The following is a 19,751-nucleotide window of genomic DNA, read 5'->3' as shown; positions in this document are numbered from 1 at the left end:
CCCTGACCGATCAAGAATCTATCAACCTCTGCCTTAAATATAGAGAAAGACGGCCTCCACAGCTGCTTGTGGCAAGAATTCCTCAGACTCACCACTCTCTGGCTGAAAACAATTCCTCCTTATCTCCATTCAAAAAGGATGCCCAACCTGTTGATTTGTCTGCAGTCTTACCAACATTTGCCTCCACAGCCTCTCCACTAACTGTTCTGGCACTCTGGTTCTCATCCCCCTGCAACTCTAGTTTAAACCCCACCATGCAGCATTAACAAGCCTTCCTGCTACAATATTAGTCCCGCTCCAGTTCAGGTGCATACCACCCCTTCTGTACAGGTCCCACCTTCCCTGGAAGAGAGCCCAAAGATCCAAAAATCTTGTGCCCTCCCTCTTACACCAACTCCTCAGCCACGTGTTAAACTGTATTGTCTTCCTAGTTCTGACCTCACTAGTATTGGAGTATAAAAATATTATGGAGTATAAAACTTGTATCGTTTGCTGTGTAACTAGTCAGTCTGCTATGCATGTACCCAATTTAGTAGACTGAAGTCTTAGGAATGTAGAAGACAATGGCGTGTTAATATATGTTAATGAGAGGTAGCTAAGAGATGTAGTCAGCTTTGAAGTTTGCTATTTGCTATGCATGTATCCAATTGAATGTAGAAGACAATGGTGTGGTAATGAGAGGTAGCTAAGAGATGTTTTGCTTTGAACTTGTTTGCTGTGTAACCAAAACTATGTAGTCAGCCTTGATGTAGATTATGTAGTTTGAACTTGCTGTTTGCTATGCATGTACCCAATTTAGTAGAAGAATGAAATCTTAAGAATGTAGAAGATGGTGTGTTGGTGAGAGACAGCTGGGAGATGTGGATTGGAACATGATTAAGTCAATGGGACGTACGTGTGAAACTGGACCAGGATTTTGCTATAAAAAATGCCGTGTCCGAGGATCGGTGGGCAATCAGCGACTAGCTCAATGACTGTCTCAGCTTTGATTTGCAAATTAAAGTTTAACCCTTCTTGAAGAATCTTCTGCGTCTCTTGGTCATTTGCGAGGCACAAAAAACCACAACACTAGCACATGGCACAGGCAGCAATCCTGAGATCACAACCCTGGAGGCCCTGACTTTTAACTTAGCACCTATCTCTCTGTACTCCCCATGCAGAACCTCGTCACTTGTCCTACTCATGTCATTAGCACTTACGACCCCTGGCTGTGCACCCTCCCACTTAAGAATACTGAGGACTCGATCCGAGATATTCTGTACCCTGGCACCTGGGATGCAACATACCACCTGGGAATCTCATTCTCGCTCACCGAACCTCCTGTCCATTCCCCTAATGAATCCCCTATCAACACAGCATGCCTCTTCTTCCCCCCACTTCTTTTCTCAGTGCCAAAAACCCAAACACTGTGACTTTCCTCTGTTAGGTTCCCCCTCCTCCCAAAACCCCAACAGTATCCAAAGTGATATACCTGGTTTTGAGGGGGGTGGCTACAGGGTTACTCTGCACTCGCTCCTTAACTCCTTTTCCTTTCCTGACTGCCACCCCGTTTCCTGTGTCCTGCTCCTGGGGTGTATCTACCTCTCCCTATGTCCTATCTACCACCCCTTCACCCTTCCGACTGATCCAGAGTTCACCCAGATTCAGCTCCAACTTCTTGACGTGGATTGTTAGAAGCTGCAGCTGGATGCGCCTCACAGTTGTAGTCATCAGGGACGCCGGAGGTTTCCCCGCCTTCCCGCTAACCACAAGAGGAGAATTCCACTATCCTGCCGAGCTTCTCCACAGACCCTGCTGAGCAGATATAAAGAGGAAAAACATAACCCTGAGCTTTTCGTTTCTTTGCTTCCTTTGACTGAAGTCTCTCTTTGCTGACACATCAATGGGCTAAAACCTCAAGACCACCACTCTGACTCTCAATGGCCGCTGCGCTTTGTTCTTGCTAATCAAACCCAAACACAGACTGTTCACTGGTCAGAACTCTACTTCGTTGTAGCAACCCACTCCTCATTTTGCCACTCGGGCAGCAGGCCTCAGTGAAATCCCCTCCTCTCGAAACCTCCAAGTAACCCGAGCCTCATCCCTGGGCAATTTAGAGTGACCTACTAACCGGTACATCTTTGGACTGTGAGAGGAAACTTGAGCGCCCGGAGGAAACCCACACAGTCATGGGAAGGGCATACAAACTTCTTGCAGAGGGCACCGGAACTGACCTCTGAACTCCAACGTCCTGTGCTAACCATCACAATATTATGACACCCCAATTCATTCCCTGCTTCTCACGTGTTTCTTTAATATATCCAAAAATGCTGTGACTGGAAGCATTTCTTTACTGTGCAAAGAGCAGTATTAGAAACATTCACAAAACAAGACCAATAACAGCCTTCCACAGAGCATCGGCATCTTTGCCTCTTGTGAACAAAGAAACCTACACTAAAGACAGAAAATCCAGGAGAAATTCAGCAGGTCAGGCAGCGTCCGCAAGAAACCTCAAAAACATTTCAAGACAAGAACCCTTAATCTGCAGATGTCTCATCTGCAATCGTTTGCTCTTCACACTAACCTGTACCTTGTACTTTAAAGATGACATCAGCCAAGTCAGGGTTTTTGAGGAAAAGACTTAAGGAACAACAGCAGCTTTGAGATTGTTCTTTCCCTTTTGCTGTTGGGTAGTCAATCCCACTGGAATAAAACGTCTGAAAGATTAAAAAAAAACATAACTAATAAATTAAATGATTTTTTAAATTATTTGCATTTTCTCACATAGTTCCTAATATGGCAAATGTAGTTTTGATTTTTTTAAATGTATAATACTGTGCAAGTGACTTGGGCACACATATATAGCGAGGGTGCCCAAGACCTTTGCACAGTATTGTAGTAATTTTATGTTTTGCACTGTACTATTGCCAGCACAAAGCAAAATTTCATGACGTGAGTGACGACAAACCTGATTTTAATATGGGTCTCTATTGCGGACTGAGAGTGGGAAGGGGGCAGGGAGAGGGGGATCATGGCTGGGAAAAGGGGAAGGGAGAGCGGAGGGGGTGGAAACACGAAAATACAACTGCAGATGTTGTGGATCAAAGAATACGTACACAACGCTGGAAGAACTCAGTAGGTCAGGCAGCATCCGTGAGAAAAGAGCAGCCAACGTTTCGGGCCGAGACCCTTCATCAGGAGTGGGGGAGAAGAGAGGGCCGAAGCCCGGTAATAGAGATGTGGAGGGGGTAGGGCCTAGAGACGCCAGGTGGAAAACCAATCAGAGGGAAGATAAGTGGGGGAGGGGGAGGGGATAAACATGAAAGAACTGTAGAGATAAAGAAGCAGAAAGTTAAAAGGGGAGAGAGGCAGAGGGGGACCTGGGATAGGGGAAGTGGGAGGGAGAGGGAGTGGGAGGCACCAGAGAGACATTCTGTAACAATCATGAACCAATTGTCCAGATTCAAATGACCTTGCCTGGTGTCTCAGGGCTGGGTATGTCTGCACCTGTGCCACCCACCCTCACCCCCGCACTGCCCTGGACTCCTTCTCTGCCACCTATCCTACACCCCTCTCATGGTGTTCCACCCTCACCACTCCTAACATCCTTTACTCCCACCAGATTTACAAACTCACTCTCCACTCTACATTGACAAATACAGAAGTCTTGGGCACTTTAGCTATAAATATGTGATTCCACCAAACGCAGTAAACACAAGACAGAATTACATTAACACTCCGTTTGGGTAAAATCAGCAACTATGCCACACAGGCCTACAGCAGACACAAACTCAATGGCTCTCCACGCAGCCTCACATCACCTGGACATTGCAAACACTTCTGTCAAGATGCTGATTGTTGACTGTCACTCAGCTTTTAAAACCATCATTCCTACAGTTCCTCAGAACTTCCCTCTGCATCTGGATCTTTGACTTCCTAACAAAGCCACAATCTGTGCTGACTGGAAATAACGTCTCCATCTTGCTGACAATCAACACTGGCGCACCTCAGGGGCGTGTGCTCAGCCCACTGCCCTACTCTCTGTATACTCATGACTGTGTGGCTAGGCATAGCTCAAATAGCATCTATAAATTTGCTGACAAGACAACCATCATCGGCAGAATTTCAGATGGTGACAAAAGGGAGCACAGGAGTGAGATATTCCAGTTATTTGAGTAATTTCACAGCAGCAACCTTGCACTCAACATCAGTATGACCAAAGAGCCGATTGTGGATTTCAGAAAGGGTAAGTTAAGAGAACACAAACCAATCCTCATCGAGGAATCAGAAGTGGACAAAGTGAGCAATTTCAAGTTCCTGAGTGTCAATCTCTCTGAGGACCTAACCTGGACACGACATATTGATGCAGCTATAAAGAAGGCAGGACAGTGGCTTTACTTCATTAGGAGCTTAGGAGGACAATGACACCTAATGGCAACTTCTTTGCTTGCATCTTCGGAAGCAGCTCTATTTCTGTCTTTAATATCTCTTTTTTCCCTTTCAGGGTTATTTTGAAGACCCTGACCTGGAGCTACACACTGACTTTGGTTCTTTGCAGGAATGGGAGCCACTCTCGGGGTCTCACGACTGGCCACCATTCGATATGCCGAGGATGCGGCCTAGAAAACTGACGTGCCTTTAGGGTTCCGGGATTTCGTGGCTCTGGAGGCAGGCAGATTCGAGGTTGGTGCCACCGCCTGGTGTGTCGTGGGAGACAGAAGATTGAAAGTAGCGAGCTGCCTGCTGGCTGTGTGCCCAGAGACCCAAGTTCTTTGGGCACAGAGCTTGTAAGAAGCGATACAACAGACTTTTAACATCATAAATCAGCGAGTTGTTTGTTATGTCTCCCCTCTCGCTGCAAAACAGGGACGTCTCTTTTTCCTTTATTAGGGAGAGAGAGAGCCTGTGGTATGTCGAATACCGGGTGAGTGAGTAGTCTTTAGGGTAACTGCAAGTCTGTGTCTTTGCTGATGTTTTGCTGCAAGCTTGAGTGTTTGGTGGGGGGGGGGCGCCGATGCTACTTTGCTGCTGGGGGGGGGGTCAATACTCTGCTGCTGTTTATGTGTGGGTGAGGGGAGCTGGAAGAGACTTTGGGGTTTTAACATCTAACTGTTATTCATTCTTTGGGGCACTCTGTTTTTGCAGATGTTTGCAAAGAAAAAGGATTTCAGGATGTATGTTGTATACATTTCTCTGACATTAAATTTACCTTTGAATTTGAGGAGATTAGGTTTGTCAACTAAAACTCTTGAAAACTTGTTCAAATGTATTGTGGAGAGTGTTCTGATGGCTGCATCACCATATGGTATGGGAGAGGGCTACTACACAAGATCACAATAAGCTGCAGAAACTTGTAAAATTAGTCAACTCTATCACTGGTGCCAGCCTCCCTAATATCCAAGACATCCTCAGGAAGCGCTGTCTCAGAAAGGCAGCATCCATTATTAAGGACCTCCAGCACCCAGGACATGCCCTTTCCTCACTGTTACCATCAGCGATTCAGGAACAGCTTCTTCCCCTCTGCCATCTGATTTCTAAATGGACAATGAACCCATGTAAACTACCTCACTGCTTTTTTTTTATTTGTTATTTTCCACTAATTACTTTAACTCAACTATTTAATAGACATACATATACTTACTATAATACAGTTTTCTTTCTCTATATTGATTTCTCATGCATTTCATTGTACTGCTGCCCTAAAGTTAATGAATTTCATAACATATGCCGATGATATTAAATCTGATTCTGATGTGCATCATTATAGAACTCAGAATATTTGTTTTTCTTGCTCCAGTGTATCTTATTTGGAAGTTCATTCACATGGGATGCAATCTGCGCTTAACAATGAGAGGTGACATATTCTTAATATTTAAAATTCAAACCGAGTGACATGCAGCTAATGTTTCAATATCTGCATTTATCACTTTACTGTTTGCAGATCATTCTCAAAAAGAGATCTTTTGAAAGTATATTTGTTTTGAATGGGAACATCAATAAATTTTGGTTTCCATGCAACTTGTGGTTATGAAGCAGTGAATGGAAGCTGATGCGGTACAATTGTGTCTATTGTGTGAGCTTAAACAACTGAAATAAATATTACCAGTAAATGTACCCTGATGAAGATATTTGCTTTGAATGGGAACGTTAACGAACTATTGATTTCCATTCCATTTGGTGATGAAGGTACTGAATGGAAGTCGATGAGATACAATTGTGTCTTTTGTGTGAGTTTATAGAACTGAAAAAACATTTCCAGTACAGTGTGCTCGATGTGCAGACTTTACCTATTAACTCTTGCTTTGGAGGGGTGAAGTACCAATTTATCCTTCACTGTAAATTACACAGAAAATAATTACATTCTCACTTTCTTCTGGGAAACTGCCTAGATTAGAGAACATGACATCTGAGGATAGGCTGATCAAGCTAGGGCATTTCTCTTTGGAGCGACGGAGGACGAGAGGTGACTTGATAGAGGTGTATAAGATGATAATAGGCATAGACTGAGTAGATAATCAGGGTCTTTAGCCCAGGGTGGAAATGGCAAATATGAGGAGCATAATTTTAAGGTGATTGGAGGAAAATACAGGGGGGACAGTAGAGGTTTTTTTTTAAACAGAGAGAATGGTGGGAACATGGGGTTGTGGTAGAGGCAGATGCATTAAGAACATTTGGGAAACCCTTAGATAGACACAAGGATGATAAAAAAAAATGGATGACTATGTTGGAGGTAAGGGCTGGATTAATCTTAGAGTAGGTTAAAAGATTGGCACAACATTGTGGGCCAGAAGGCCTGATCTATGCTGTGATGTTCCATGATCTAAACGGAGCAGGAAAAGGGAATTAGAAGCAACCTTTGCAATGTTCCTTGTATGGCAGCAAAAACAGAAGTGCCTCTATCCCCCGATGGAAGAATTTAGTTTGCCATCTTCCTCTCCTCCTGACTCGGCCTCATTCTTCTCACTCTCATCCTCCTACTTAGCACATGGTCTCTGTCTCCCATCCCACTTGGGGCGTCTGATCACTAATTTCTCTTGCACTCTCAATCACCAACTGTCTTCTCTTTCTAGTTGCACTCCTGGTTCCTCAAGTGTCCCGTTGCAGGCCTGATCTCCTGGCACTACCCCTTGGCTGGATGCCAGCTGGGAAACAGTACAGAAATTCAGAATATCGGCAGATGGTCTGCCCTCATACAGGCCAGGTGAATGTCAAGAGCTGGACAACAGACAGCAGCTTAAATTGATTTATCCACCTTCCATCTTTCCACTCTATATACCCTCGTTGAGGTTTCTTGAGTTTGTTATAGGCGGGGTGGTAATGGGGAGAAGCTCCCACTACCCATTAAATGCTCCCAGTGATGTGTGCCTCAAGTCCAGCTCCTGTCCAGTCTGGCTTAGCTACTAAGCCCAGCAAAACTGCTTCTGCTGACAGGAGAAGGGGCAAAGGTGGGTAACTGGAGCCTTAAAACTAGTCTCCATGGGCAGATTGGACTCATCAGCCGTGGTGGGCAGTTGATCTATGGGAAGGAAAACTCTTAACTCAAATCTCCACCTTGCAGCTATACCCACTTATGGGGCAGGCTTCAGGAGTAAACCCCAAGGGAAAACTCTGGAGTTGGAGTCCCTAAGGCAGTCCTACATTCTGTACAATGCTGTTAACAACTCCTGCAAAGTTGCTGGTACCAAATAGGAGCAGGAATAGGCCATCTGGCCCGTCGAGGCTGCTCTCCATTTCAAGATCATGGCTGATCTGCCCATGGACTCCACCTACCTGCCTTTTCCCCCATAGCCCTTAATTCCCCTACTATGCAAATATCTATCCAACCTTGTCTTAAAATATATTTACTGAGGAAACCTCCACTGCTTCGTTGGGCAGAGAATTCCACAGATTCACCACTCTCTGGGAAAAGCAGTTCCTTCTCATCTCCATCCTAAATCTGCTCCCCCGAATCTTGAGGCTATTTCCCCTAGTTCTAGTCTCACCTACCAGTGGAAACAACTTTCCTGCCTCTATCTTATCTATCCCTTTCATGACTTTATATGTTTCTATAAGATCTCTCATTCTTCTGAATTCCAGTGAGTACAGTCCCAGATGACTTCATCTCTCCTTGGTCTAAATCCCTCATCTCTGGAATCAACCTGGTGAACCTCCTCTGCACCATCTCAAAAGCCAGTATATTCTTCCTCAAGTCAGGAGACCAGAACTACATGCAGTACTCCAGGTGCGGCCTCACCAGTACCCTGTACAGTTACAGCATAACCTCCCTTCAGTCCCTCTAGCAGTGAAGGCCAACATCCCATTTGCCTTCTCGATACCCCGCTGCACCTGCAAACCAACCTTTTGCGATTCATGCACAAGCACTCCCAAGTCCCTCTCCACAACAGCACGCTGCAATAATTTTTTACCATTTAAATACGAATCTGGTTTTCCACTTTTCCTTTCAAAGTGGATGACCTCTCATTTAACAACATTGTACTCCATCTGCCAGACCCTTCCCCACTCATTTAACCCATCTATATCCCTCTGCAGACTCTTTGTATTTTCTGCACAATTTCATCAGATTCATGGAGAGGGGGAGCTTGCTACACGGGCAACAGCTTGCTCTCCATATCGTACTGCCCAGGCTTGTGTATCGAGACAGATAGTACGCAACATCCGTGGTCAACTCTGACTGACAAAGGCCCTCACCCTCACCCTCATCCTCATTGAAGGAAAGAGAATAAAAAGAAAATATGCCCGAAATACTCAACTGGTCAGGGAACACTGGTAGAGAGAAGAAAGAGTAACGATTCAGGTCTATGACTTTCCATCAGTAGAGGATCGCATTCAAAGACTCGAGTTCTCCATATTTATTGCTTATTTATTTATTTATTATTAATTTCGATTTTTTTCTCTCTTGGCACATTACTGTGCAAAAGTCTTAGGAACATATATAGTGCTAGGGAGTCTCAGAATCTTGCACAGTACTGAAGTAATTCTGTTTTGCACTGTGCTGCTGCAAAAATAAAAACAAATTTTATGATGTATGTGAGTGATGCTAAGCCTGATTCTGATATGGGTCTCTATTGTGGACTGAGAGTGGGAAGGAAGCAAGGAAAAGGGAATCATGGTTGGGAAAAGGGGAAGGGAGAAGAGAGGGAGCAGGAAGCACCAGAGAGACATTCTGTAATGATCAAAAAACAGTTTGTTTGGTATTAAATAACCTTGGCAGGTGTCTCAGGGCTGGGTGTGTCTGTACCCGTGGCACCGCCCCGGCCCCCCTTCTCTGCCACCTGTCCCACACCCCTCCCATGACACTCCACCCTTGCCATTCCCAACATCCTTTGCTCCCAGCAGATGTACAAACTCACTCTCTGCTCTACGTTGCCAAATACAGCACTATGCAAAAGTCTTAGACACCATGCTGTATACTGTATACGTACATTAGACTTCTGCACGGTACTGCATGTGCACAATTTGCTGTCTTTTGCACATTGGTTATTTGTCCATCTTTACTGTGTGCAGTTTTTCAGTACTTTCACTTTGTTTCTTTGTATTTACTGTACATGCCCACTAGAAAATGAATCTCAGGGCAGTATATTGTGATATAAATGTAGATTGATAATAAATTTACTGTGAACTTTGGAACAGTTAAAGGTCTTAGATGAACACCAGAGAAGGAGGAAAACACAGGAAGACCTACCATAGAGTGGAAGAGAAGAGAAAGAAGAAAGGTGAAGGATATGGAAAGGACAAGTTTGAATATTGGAGAATTAGAACATTGAAACATACGGTTATGGAGTAGATACGATTTGGTATCACTTTCTGTACCAGTAGTCCATTATTTTAAATAAGGAATACTAAAATAGATTAAAAATAAGTGCCTCAGTTCCAGGCTACATATTTGTACTAACATACCTTGGAGTTGCATTTGAAGAGAAGACTGAGTGTTTCCAACACTTGCCTCATTTCTTCTAGATTGTTTAACTTCTTCCAGAGCACCGACTTCAGTTCATCCCAGCTGTCAGTCCCTAGTCACAGATAAAACTCTTTAATAATTTATTGCCAAACCTAATTACAAATTGTAATATTTACTACATATTTTGACTGAATTCTTAATTTTATAAATTTTAAGCCCTTAGGGCTAAAATCATTGCTCTAAAAGCAAAATTGCCATCTGGTTTCTGAATGGACAATGAACCCATGAACTCTATCTCACTACTTTTTAGATCAATGTTTGCCCTACTTATTTAATTCAACTATTTAATATATAAACTATTATATGTATGTATATATACTCTTCCTTTTGAGCACATGTGTTAGTGGATCGAGTGAAAGATCATGGAGAACAGGAGTCCCTACAAGATATTTGAATCAGAGTTCTCCCATTTTATCTAATGCAGAACTCACAAGGAAGACCCCAGTTTGTGGTGCTTGTTCGTAGCAGGGGACCCAGACCAGAGGCTGAGAGAGTGGAACTGCCCCAGTGTAAGAGCTTTTCCACTTTAAAAACTCCCCTACACAGGTTTTCTGTCATCGCTGGACATGGTGGACAACCACCAGAGCACAAATGAGGTCACGTCGTGCTAGGTGATGTTTACGTTCTAAATCACTGATATGTTATTTGGAAGTCATTCTGAAAGTTAATTTTTCATATTGATAATGTCGAGCAGAATATCATTTTGAGGTCCTAGTTAAAAAAGGTGTTCTGCAAAACTGGGGGCAACACTGTGACTGCACAAATTAAGCTCAGCTGAGCATTCCTGATATCACATCAACACCATAATCTTGTGTAATATTCAGAACACTGGAAGAGCTTGAAGAAGGGGAGGAGCACAATGGGTTTGTGAAAAAAATACCACAAGCCAGGTAATAATAGGTGGCCTGAAGAAAGGATTGGAGAATTGGAAAATACGTTACAATGAGCAGAAGATTTTTTTTGTCTAAACTCAGGAATAGAATGGGAATATTAAGAGGAACACACACAAAATGATGGAGGAACTCAGCAAATCAGGCAGCATCTATGGAGAAGGAATAAACAGACAATGTTTCAAGCCAAGACTCTTCATCAAGACTAATATCTGAGATCAAAACATCAACTGTTTATTGCTCTCTATAGATGCTGCCTGACCAGCTGGGTTCCTCCAGCATTTTGTGAGTGTGTGTTCCTCTGGATTTCCAGCAGCTGCAGAATCTCTGGTGTTTACAGTATGAGGCATGACTTGTATTGCCATCACACTTATGACCTTCCTGTGTAGTACATTAATGGGAGGGGCAAACTATTGACTTGGCCTCAACTGAGTCCCAGAGGTGCATAATTAGTACGGTGATCTTTTGCTGGTTTCCCATCCATACACAATAACAACGTAATCACATTTCTTTTGAATTTTATCCTTTGGGACTATGCACAAGCTGCTCCAGAATGGATATTCAAGAAAATAATTTAAACAAAATTATTACACAAGAGACTGTGCAGATGCTGGAAATCCAGAGCAACAGACACAAAACGCTGGAGGAGCTCAGCAGGCCAGGCAGCATCAATGGAGAGGAATGAACAGTCGATGTTTTGGGCCGAGACCCTACAGGACTGGAGAGGAAGGGGAAAAGGAACCAGAGAAGGTAGGCAGGGGGAGGGGAAGAAGTTTCAGCTGGGGGTACAAACTTCCCCTCCGCCCCACCTACTTACTCTGGCTCCTTTCCCCTCCCTTTGCAATCCTGATGAAGGGGCTCAGCCTGAAACGTCCTCTGTTTATTCCTCCCCGTGGCTGCTGCCTGACCTGTTAGGTTCCTCCAGCATTTTGTGCGTGTTCAGCAATACTAATCGGCATAACTTTCCGGGAAGGTAAAGCTGCACAGTTACTCCTCAGCAGTACAGGTTCTATACCTGCATAAATGAACTTCAAGACCTCTGAGAAGCAGGCACAGAGCAGAGAGTCTAAAATGGTGACCCTTACTGGCTGGCTGTTCTGAAGGAAAGTTTGGTTGGAGTTCAATGCAATGTCTTTTTCTATTACAAACAGACGGTGAGCAATCCTCCCAGGTAATTCTCCGGGGTGGCCAGGAACCTCCACACCAAACAGCAGCATGAAGACGTGGCTTGCCGTGCACAGCACAATCCTGTGGGCCCTCGCCACCTCTTGTCCAGCACCAGTGTAAAATACCACATCTGCACACAGAGAGCTGTAGAAAAGCCTTAGCAAGTCACAGTGGTACCGGGATGTCTCAATCTTTAAACACGGCAGCTTGGCTGAAGGAAAAACAAAAGTCGATAATCAACATCAACTTCTACACAAGACTAACGATCTGTGTGTATTTATACACAGTACTGTGTAAAAGTCTTAGACACATATATACAACCGGGTGCCTAAAACTTTTACACAGTACTGTAATTTTATGCATTGCACTCTCTGATGCCACAAAAATAAATTTTACGACATACATGAGTAAACATGACATAAACCCAAGTCTGATGTGGGTCTCTGTTGCGGACTGAGAGTGGGAATGGGACAGGGAGAGGGGAGTCATGGTTGGGAAAAGGGGAAGGGAGAGGGGAGGGAGTGGGAAGCACCAGAGAGATATTCGATTAAGAAAAAACCAATTGTTTGGAATCAATTGACCTTGCGTGGTGTCTCAAGGCTGGGTGTGTCTGCACTCACACCACCCCCACCCCTGGTACTCCTTCTCTGCCACTTGACCAACACCCCTCCCATGGCTCTCCTCCCTCACCATTCCTAACATCCTGTGCTCCTGCCAGATTTACAAACTCACTCTCTGCTCCATGTTGATAAATACAGTATTGTGCAAAACTCTTAGACAGACTCACACACACAAATAATTATACTCTCAGTGGCCACTTTATTGGGTACACTTGTACATCAATGCAGAGATCTAACTATTTAAAGCAGAAGTTGATTGACACTGTTACTAATCGAGAGCCTAAGGTTACTGTGAGAAGACAGGAGAATGTAGTTGAGAGGGATAATGGATATTTGGCCGAGCAGACTCAAAGGTCAAAGTAAATTTCTTACCAAAGTACATATATATCACCATATACAACTCTGAGATTTGTCTTCTTGTGGACACAGTAGATCAAAGAAATACAACATAATCAGTTAAAGACCGCACACAACAGGACAGACAAACAATTAACGTGCAAAAGACAACAAACTGCACAAATACAAAACAGAAAAAAATATGAATAAATAAGCAATAAATATGGAGAACATGAGATGCCAAGTCCTTGAAAGTTAAGCCCATTGGTTGTGGGAATATTTTAGTGTTGAGTGAAGTTATCCCTTTTGGTTCCAGTGCTTGATGGTTGAGGGGTAATAACTGTTTCTGAACCTGGCGGTGTGGGTCCTGAGGCTCCTGTACCTTCTTCCTGATGGTAGTAGTGAGAAGAGAGCATGACCTGCGTGGTGGGGGTCCTTAATGATGGACGCTGTTTTCCCGTGACAGCGCTCTGTGTAAATATACTTAACGGTGGGGAGGGCTTTACCCATGACAGACTGAACTGTGTCCATTACTTTTCAATACAAACACGTTTTCCACTCAAGTTCTGGAGGAGATGGCGCCAGCAAACAATCCAACCAAAGGCATCACCCTTCAGGCAGTCAACAAAATTACTTCCTTTTGTTCCTTCACTTCTTCTTTCAAATATGATTCAGCTAATATCGGAGGCTGTGATCTACTGCTTGATGGTGTGTTCGGGCCAATTGAGTGATCTGGCACTTTGCTGTCTCTGAGGGAGTTTGATAAGGTTTCAAGTGAAGTGTGCGGCCTGCAGGCCAAAAAGCCTGGAAGTCGAACCCATGATTGATTTCTCACTGATTAAAGCATTCAGGCTAGATTGAAATCAACAAGGACACGAGCGGAAGGCAAGTAGGTGTTCAGTGCCGTCTGCCTGGTCTCTCCCCCCGCTCCCCCCATTCGCTGCTCCCGAGGAAGATGACTGCGTTCGATCAGTCTCTCTCTCCTTCTCTCTCTTTGCTGCTAGAGGATGGTGCCAGGTCTTGGGCAAAGTTTAATCGATGTGACTGATGGATTGGACTTTGTAGTTTGGGTTACGAAGTGTTTCCGGTTTCTGATTCCTCAGGTTTTGTTGCTATTTTGTGCGATTTTCGTTGGGGTGTACGGGCTCTGCAGCCTGCAGTAAATTCTGTGTTCTTCACTCCTGTTTTTTGCTATTTGTGCAATTTGTTGCTTTTTTTGCGCACTGAGGTGTGTGTGATCTTTTCCTTTCAGTGAGTTCCATGGTTTTCTTTGTTTCATGGTGGCCTATAGGAAGACGAATCCCAGGGTTGTGTACTGGATACAAACTGCACTTTGATAATAAATGTACCTTGAACCCTGAATCAAGGGCATTGGTGTATCCAATCCAGGCTTTGACGCAGCCTGTAAATACACACTTCACCACACATTTACAGAAGTTTGTTGAAGTTTGTCACATCTTTAGATGCCATGCCAAATCTCCACAAATCCCTAAGGGAGCAGAAGTGTGGCTGCGCTTTCTTCATTATGGCATTTACATGCTGGGCCCAGGACAGATCCTCTGAAATGATGACACTGAGGAATGTAAAGTTGTGACCCACTTCCTCTGATACCCTGATGAGGACTGGTTTATGAACTTCGGGTTTCTGGTCAATAATCAGCTCCTTGGTCTCGCTGATGCTGTGTAAGAGTTTGTAGTGGTGGCATCACTCAGACAGATTTTCAATCTCCCTCACACATGCTGATTCATCACCACTGTTATGTCATCAGCAACCTTAAATATGGGACTCAATGGGCTGACTGGTCCAATTCTGCTCCTATGCCTGATGGTTTAATAAATCACATTTTCCTCTTTGACTTTTTCCTGATCGCTTATCGCTATAATAAAATGCTCAGCTTTCCTTGTCCCTCCTCTCCACTTGGCCTGGCTCATTTCCCAGCAATGCCATCCACATCGTTAGGCCAGAAGGACAACTGATCGGCAGGGTGCCGAAGACTTTTGCACAGACTACTGTACTTGCCAAACATGGAGCAGAAGGCATGTTTGTAAATTTGGCGGGAGCAAAGGATGTTGGGAATGGCGAGGGTGCAGCACTGTGAGAGGGTGTGGGACAGGTGGCAGAGAAGGTGGGGGGGGCAGCCAACCATGATTCCCCCCTCCCTGCCTTCTTCCTACTCTAAGTCCACAATAGACATAAATCAGAATCAGGTTTATCATCACTCACATATGTCATGTAATTTGTTTTTTATTAAAACGGCAACAGTACAGCGCAATATATAAAATTACTGATACTGTGCAAAAGTCTTAGGCACCCTAGCTAGATATATGTGCCGAAGACTTTTGCACAGTACAGTATCTCTAAGAATAAGCCTTGTGCTTCCCTCCACTCCACACTTGGATCCTATTTCAGTGTTTCTAAGGACAGCACCTTTTAAACAGTGTAATATAATGTTACATTAACCTGTTAACAGATGCATTAATAAATTACATTATTAATTCTTTAACTACTAAATTAGAGACAGTTTTATGCTCTGAGTCTTAAGTAACTATGATTGTCACAAACAAGAGAAAATCTGAAGATGCTGAAAATCCAAGCAACACACACAAAATGCTGGAGGAGCTCAGCCCAGCCTATCGAGTTCCTCCAGCATTTTGTGTGTATCTACGATTATGTTGTTTATTTGACTCGGACCCCTCCCGTGAGCTGAAGGGGCGTTTCAGTGGACTGGATTCATGCCGACTTCCAGAAATAGATGGCACTCTGACACACTTTGGTGTTTATTCCCATGACTGACCCTTGTGTCAAGTGACCATTCAAATCTAATGATGAAATATTAGTGATGGGATCTTTGACAATTCCTGGTGTTAATCAAAATCAGTAGTTGGAGAGCTTTCCATATTCCCACTACATCATAAGAAGCCAGAATAATCAAAGACCTTTCCCCACTCCGGACATCCTCTCTTCTCCCCACTCCCATCGAGCAAAATCCTGAAAGCACGTACCATCGTGCTCACGGATAGCTTCTGTCCCACTGTGATCGGACTACTGAATGGATTTCTTGTAGGATGAAATTCACTCCTGGTCTCACAATCTACCTTGTCATGATCTTGTAGTTTGTTGTTTATCTGCCATGCACTTTCCCTGTAGCTTTTATGTTAAATCATGGGTAAAGCCCTCCCGACCACCGAGCACATCTGACATGGAATTCTGTCACAGGAAAGCAGCATCCATTATCAGAGATCCCCATCGCCCAGGCCATGCTCTCTTCTTACCGCTGCCAACAGGTAGAAGGTAAAAGAGCCTCAGGACATACACCACCAGGTTCAAGAACAGATACTACCCCTCAATCATCAGGCTCTTGAATAAAATGGGATAACTGCACTTTCTTGTCCCATCATTGAAAAGTTGGTAAAACCAATGATCTCACTTTAAAGACCCTTTATCACATTATCTCATGTTCTTGTTATTTATTGCTATTTGTTTATATTTGCAGTTGCGCAGTTTGTTGTCTTCTGCACTCTGGTTGATTTTCCGTTGATCCTGTTGGAGTTCCTAGTCTATAGATTGATTGAGTATGCCCATAGGAAAATGAATCTCAGGGTTGTCTGTGGTAACATATATGTACTTTGATAATAAAATTTACTTTGACATTTATTTTGCATTGTTATTTTTACCTTGTTCTACCTCAATGCACTGTGTAAAGATTTGAACTGTATGAATAGTGTGCAAGGCAAGTGTTTTACTGTACCTTGGGAAATGTGACGCTGACAAACCACTACCAATACCAAATAAAGGCACACTCCTTCATCATCTTCTCTTACCAGGTTCTTTAAGTCTAGGTGGTGGAATTAGACGGGTTCTGCTTGTCCTTTTCTTTTTTTTCTGTGAAGACTTCTGCTTTAAACATTGGACAATGAAGTATTCCAACTGTAAAATTATACACAGCAGAAGCACAAAAGTCAAAATCACACACAGTTGTTTAGCTGGAGAACAAAGTTCAAAAATTAAGTGAAAATCACTTTGTACAAAGGATATATCCAGTTCCCTTCAAGTGTATGAGAACTGCATGTGCTACACATTGCTATATTTATCCATTTTCTTCCCAGCACCAAAATCGAAGAGAACTTTCCCATTAATCTTCATGATATAGCATTTTGGCTAAGTTTCAGAATACCATACTTGACTGGCCTCTTGGGAAAAGAATTTGGAAATACCTTCCCATATCAATCCATATTCTGTTGCTAAATATGAGACTTCCTTCAATTCTTCCACATTTGAATGTCCTTTGATTAAATCAAAGCAGTTAACCCTGGGGAGGACAGGTCACTTATGTGGTGACCACAGTCTATAAGCCATTCGTGTTACACAATAACAGCTTCATTTTCCAAAAATGTCATGGAATATTTTGCAGGGGTGAGCTCATTGAAACCTATGAAATGTCAAACGGCCTCAGTAAGTGTGGATGTAGATAGGATGTTTCCTGTGGTGGGGGAGTCCAAGACCAGAAGACACAGCCTCAGAATAGAAGGGCATCCTTTTAGAACGGAGATGAGGAGGAGTTCCTTCAGCCAGAGAGTGGTGAATCTGTGGAATTTGTTGGCACAAGCGTCTGCAAAGGCCAAGTCTTTATGTATGTTTAAGGCAGAGGTTGATAGATTCTGGGTTAGTCAGAGCATGAAGGGACACAGGGAGAAAGCAAAAGATTGGGGCTGAGAAGGGAAAATGGATCAGCCATGATGAAATGGCAGAGCAGACTCAACGGGCAAAATGGCTTAATTCTGTTCCACTGTCTTATGGTCTTAGGGTAAACTAAACAATGCATAAATGGCTTATTGTTTCACAACTGCACATTTCTTTGTTAGCAGGAGTGATTGTGCATCCAAAATCCATGTTATTGTGTTTCGTGTTCCTCAAGGATCAATTGTTGGCCTGTTGTTTCCACTCAACATGCTCGATTAGGTCAGATTATTTCAAAACACAAGGTGAATTACCACAGCGATGCAGTCGACACACAATTGTATTTGTCTGTTACACAAGTCAAGCCTGCGGCTCTATTCTCCAGTATCTTATGAGTCAAGCCTTTACAAGTAAAGGATTTAGGTGTTACTACTGACTCTGAGCTAAACTTTAAATCACTTAATCATATTACTAAGACTGCATTCTTTCATTTAATGAATATTGCAAAGTTCAATTTCTTAAAACATTTCAAGATGTAGAAAAATTGATACACACTTTTGTTTTTAGCCAATTAGACTACTGCAATGCACTCTTCTCAGGACTGCCCGAGAAAGATATAAATCACCGGCAGCTTGTTCGAAATGCAGCAGCAAAAATCTTAACCAAAACAGTTCACCTTTTTCTCTTTCCACAGATGTTGCCTGACCCATAAATTCTTCCAGTATTTCTGTTTTTGTTTCAGATTACAGTATTGGCAGGTTTAATGTATCTTTCCATTATTACTAGAGGTCCTGACACACTCGACCACTGCTACACTATGATAAGAAATGCCTACCTTTCCTTCCTGAAACTGCATTTTGTTAAGTCGGATCATCTGGCTGTACTGCTACCTGCATACAGACAGAGACTGGAGATCAAGACAACTAAGAGGTGGTCATGGAAGGAAGAGGAATGGTCACAGGATCACCTTGAGTCATGGACTGGACCTGAATGACTACACCAGGGTCATTACAGACTTCATTAAAACTTCTACGGAAGAGTGTATCCCACAAAATTGTTCAGGGGTTTCCCCAATCAGAAGGCCTGGATGAACAATGAAATCAGAATTTGTTGAGAGCCAGATCGGAGGCATTCAAGTCTGGAGATCAAGAGGTGCAGGTACAATCTCTAGAAAGCCGTCTCACAGGCAAAGTGGAGATTCCGGACTAGAATGGAATCAGTGAGGGATGTTCAACAGCTGAGGCAGGGTTTGAATGCCATAACCTCCTACAAAGTTAAATCTTGTGACAAAGGGGGCGGCAGGGCTTTGTTTCCCATGTGTTCAGTGCTCCCCTTGATCACCAGAACAAGGAGGAACCATCGTACAGCATAATTGTAAAGAAAGCACGACAGCGCCTCTACTTCCTCAGGAGTCTACGGAGATTTGGCACGTCACCAAAAACCTTGGCAAACTTCTATAGATGTGTGGCGGAAATAGATGTCTCCCGATGTCCCTTTGGTCTCGGTATCTGAAGGTGATGTGTGGGCTGCCTTTAAGAGATTGAATGCAAGGAAAGCATCCTGTCTGAACAGAGTACCTGGCCGAGTACTGACAACCTGGGCTGACCAACTGGCTGGTGTATTCACAGTTATCTTCAATCTCTCGTTCCGGTAGTGTATGGTACACCAGCTTCAAGCAAGCTTCAATCATACTGAGCCCAAGAAGAGCATGGTAACCTGCCTCAATGACTATCACTCTATGGCACTTACGTCCACAGTGATGAAGTGTTTTGAGAGGCTGGTGTTGAAGCATATCAGCTTCTGTCTGAGTGGCGACCTGGATCCACTCCAATTCACTTACTGAAGCAACAGGTCTACAGCTGATGCCATTTCTTTGGCTCTTCACACAACCCTGGAACTTCTGGATAGCAAAGATGCATGCATCAGGATGCTCTTTATCGAATACCGCACAGCATTTAACACCATCATCCCCTCAAAACTCAATACCCCCTCGTGCAATTGGATCCTGGATATCCTCACTTGTAGATTCCAGTCAGTTTGGATTGGCAAAAAGATCTTCTCCACATCTCCATCAGCACAGGACCAGTGCATAGATGCCTGCTTAGACCCTGATCTACTCCCTTT

General features: G+C 43.6%; 1 protein-coding gene across 3 annotated transcripts in view; it reads right to left on the bottom strand.

The window, feature by feature from the left end:
* Window positions 1-19,751, bottom strand: part of rhobtb3 (Rho related BTB domain containing 3) — an 81,508-nt gene that overhangs the window by 16,856 nt on the left and 44,901 nt on the right. The window contains exons 5-8 of one of the 3 annotated variants that reach the window (XM_059969421.1): window positions 16,772-16,877; window positions 11,843-12,205; window positions 9,877-9,989; window positions 2,564-2,696 (exon numbers count right to left, since the gene is read on the bottom strand). In XM_059969421.1, coding sequence (XP_059825404.1) covers window positions 2,564-2,696; window positions 9,877-9,989; window positions 11,843-12,205; window positions 16,772-16,877 — 715 coding nt within the window. The remainder of the gene's footprint in view (window positions 1-2,563; window positions 2,697-9,876; window positions 9,990-11,842; window positions 12,206-16,771; window positions 16,878-19,751) is intronic. The other 2 variants (XM_059969422.1, XM_059969423.1) reach the window with 2 other exon arrangements.

The sequence above is a fragment of the Hypanus sabinus genome, chromosome 5, assembly GCF_030144855.1.
Source record: "Hypanus sabinus isolate sHypSab1 chromosome 5, sHypSab1.hap1, whole genome shotgun sequence".
NCBI classification, from domain to species: Eukaryota; Metazoa; Chordata; class Chondrichthyes; order Myliobatiformes; family Dasyatidae; genus Hypanus; species Hypanus sabinus.
This window is presented reverse-complemented; position numbering and strand designations above follow the sequence as displayed.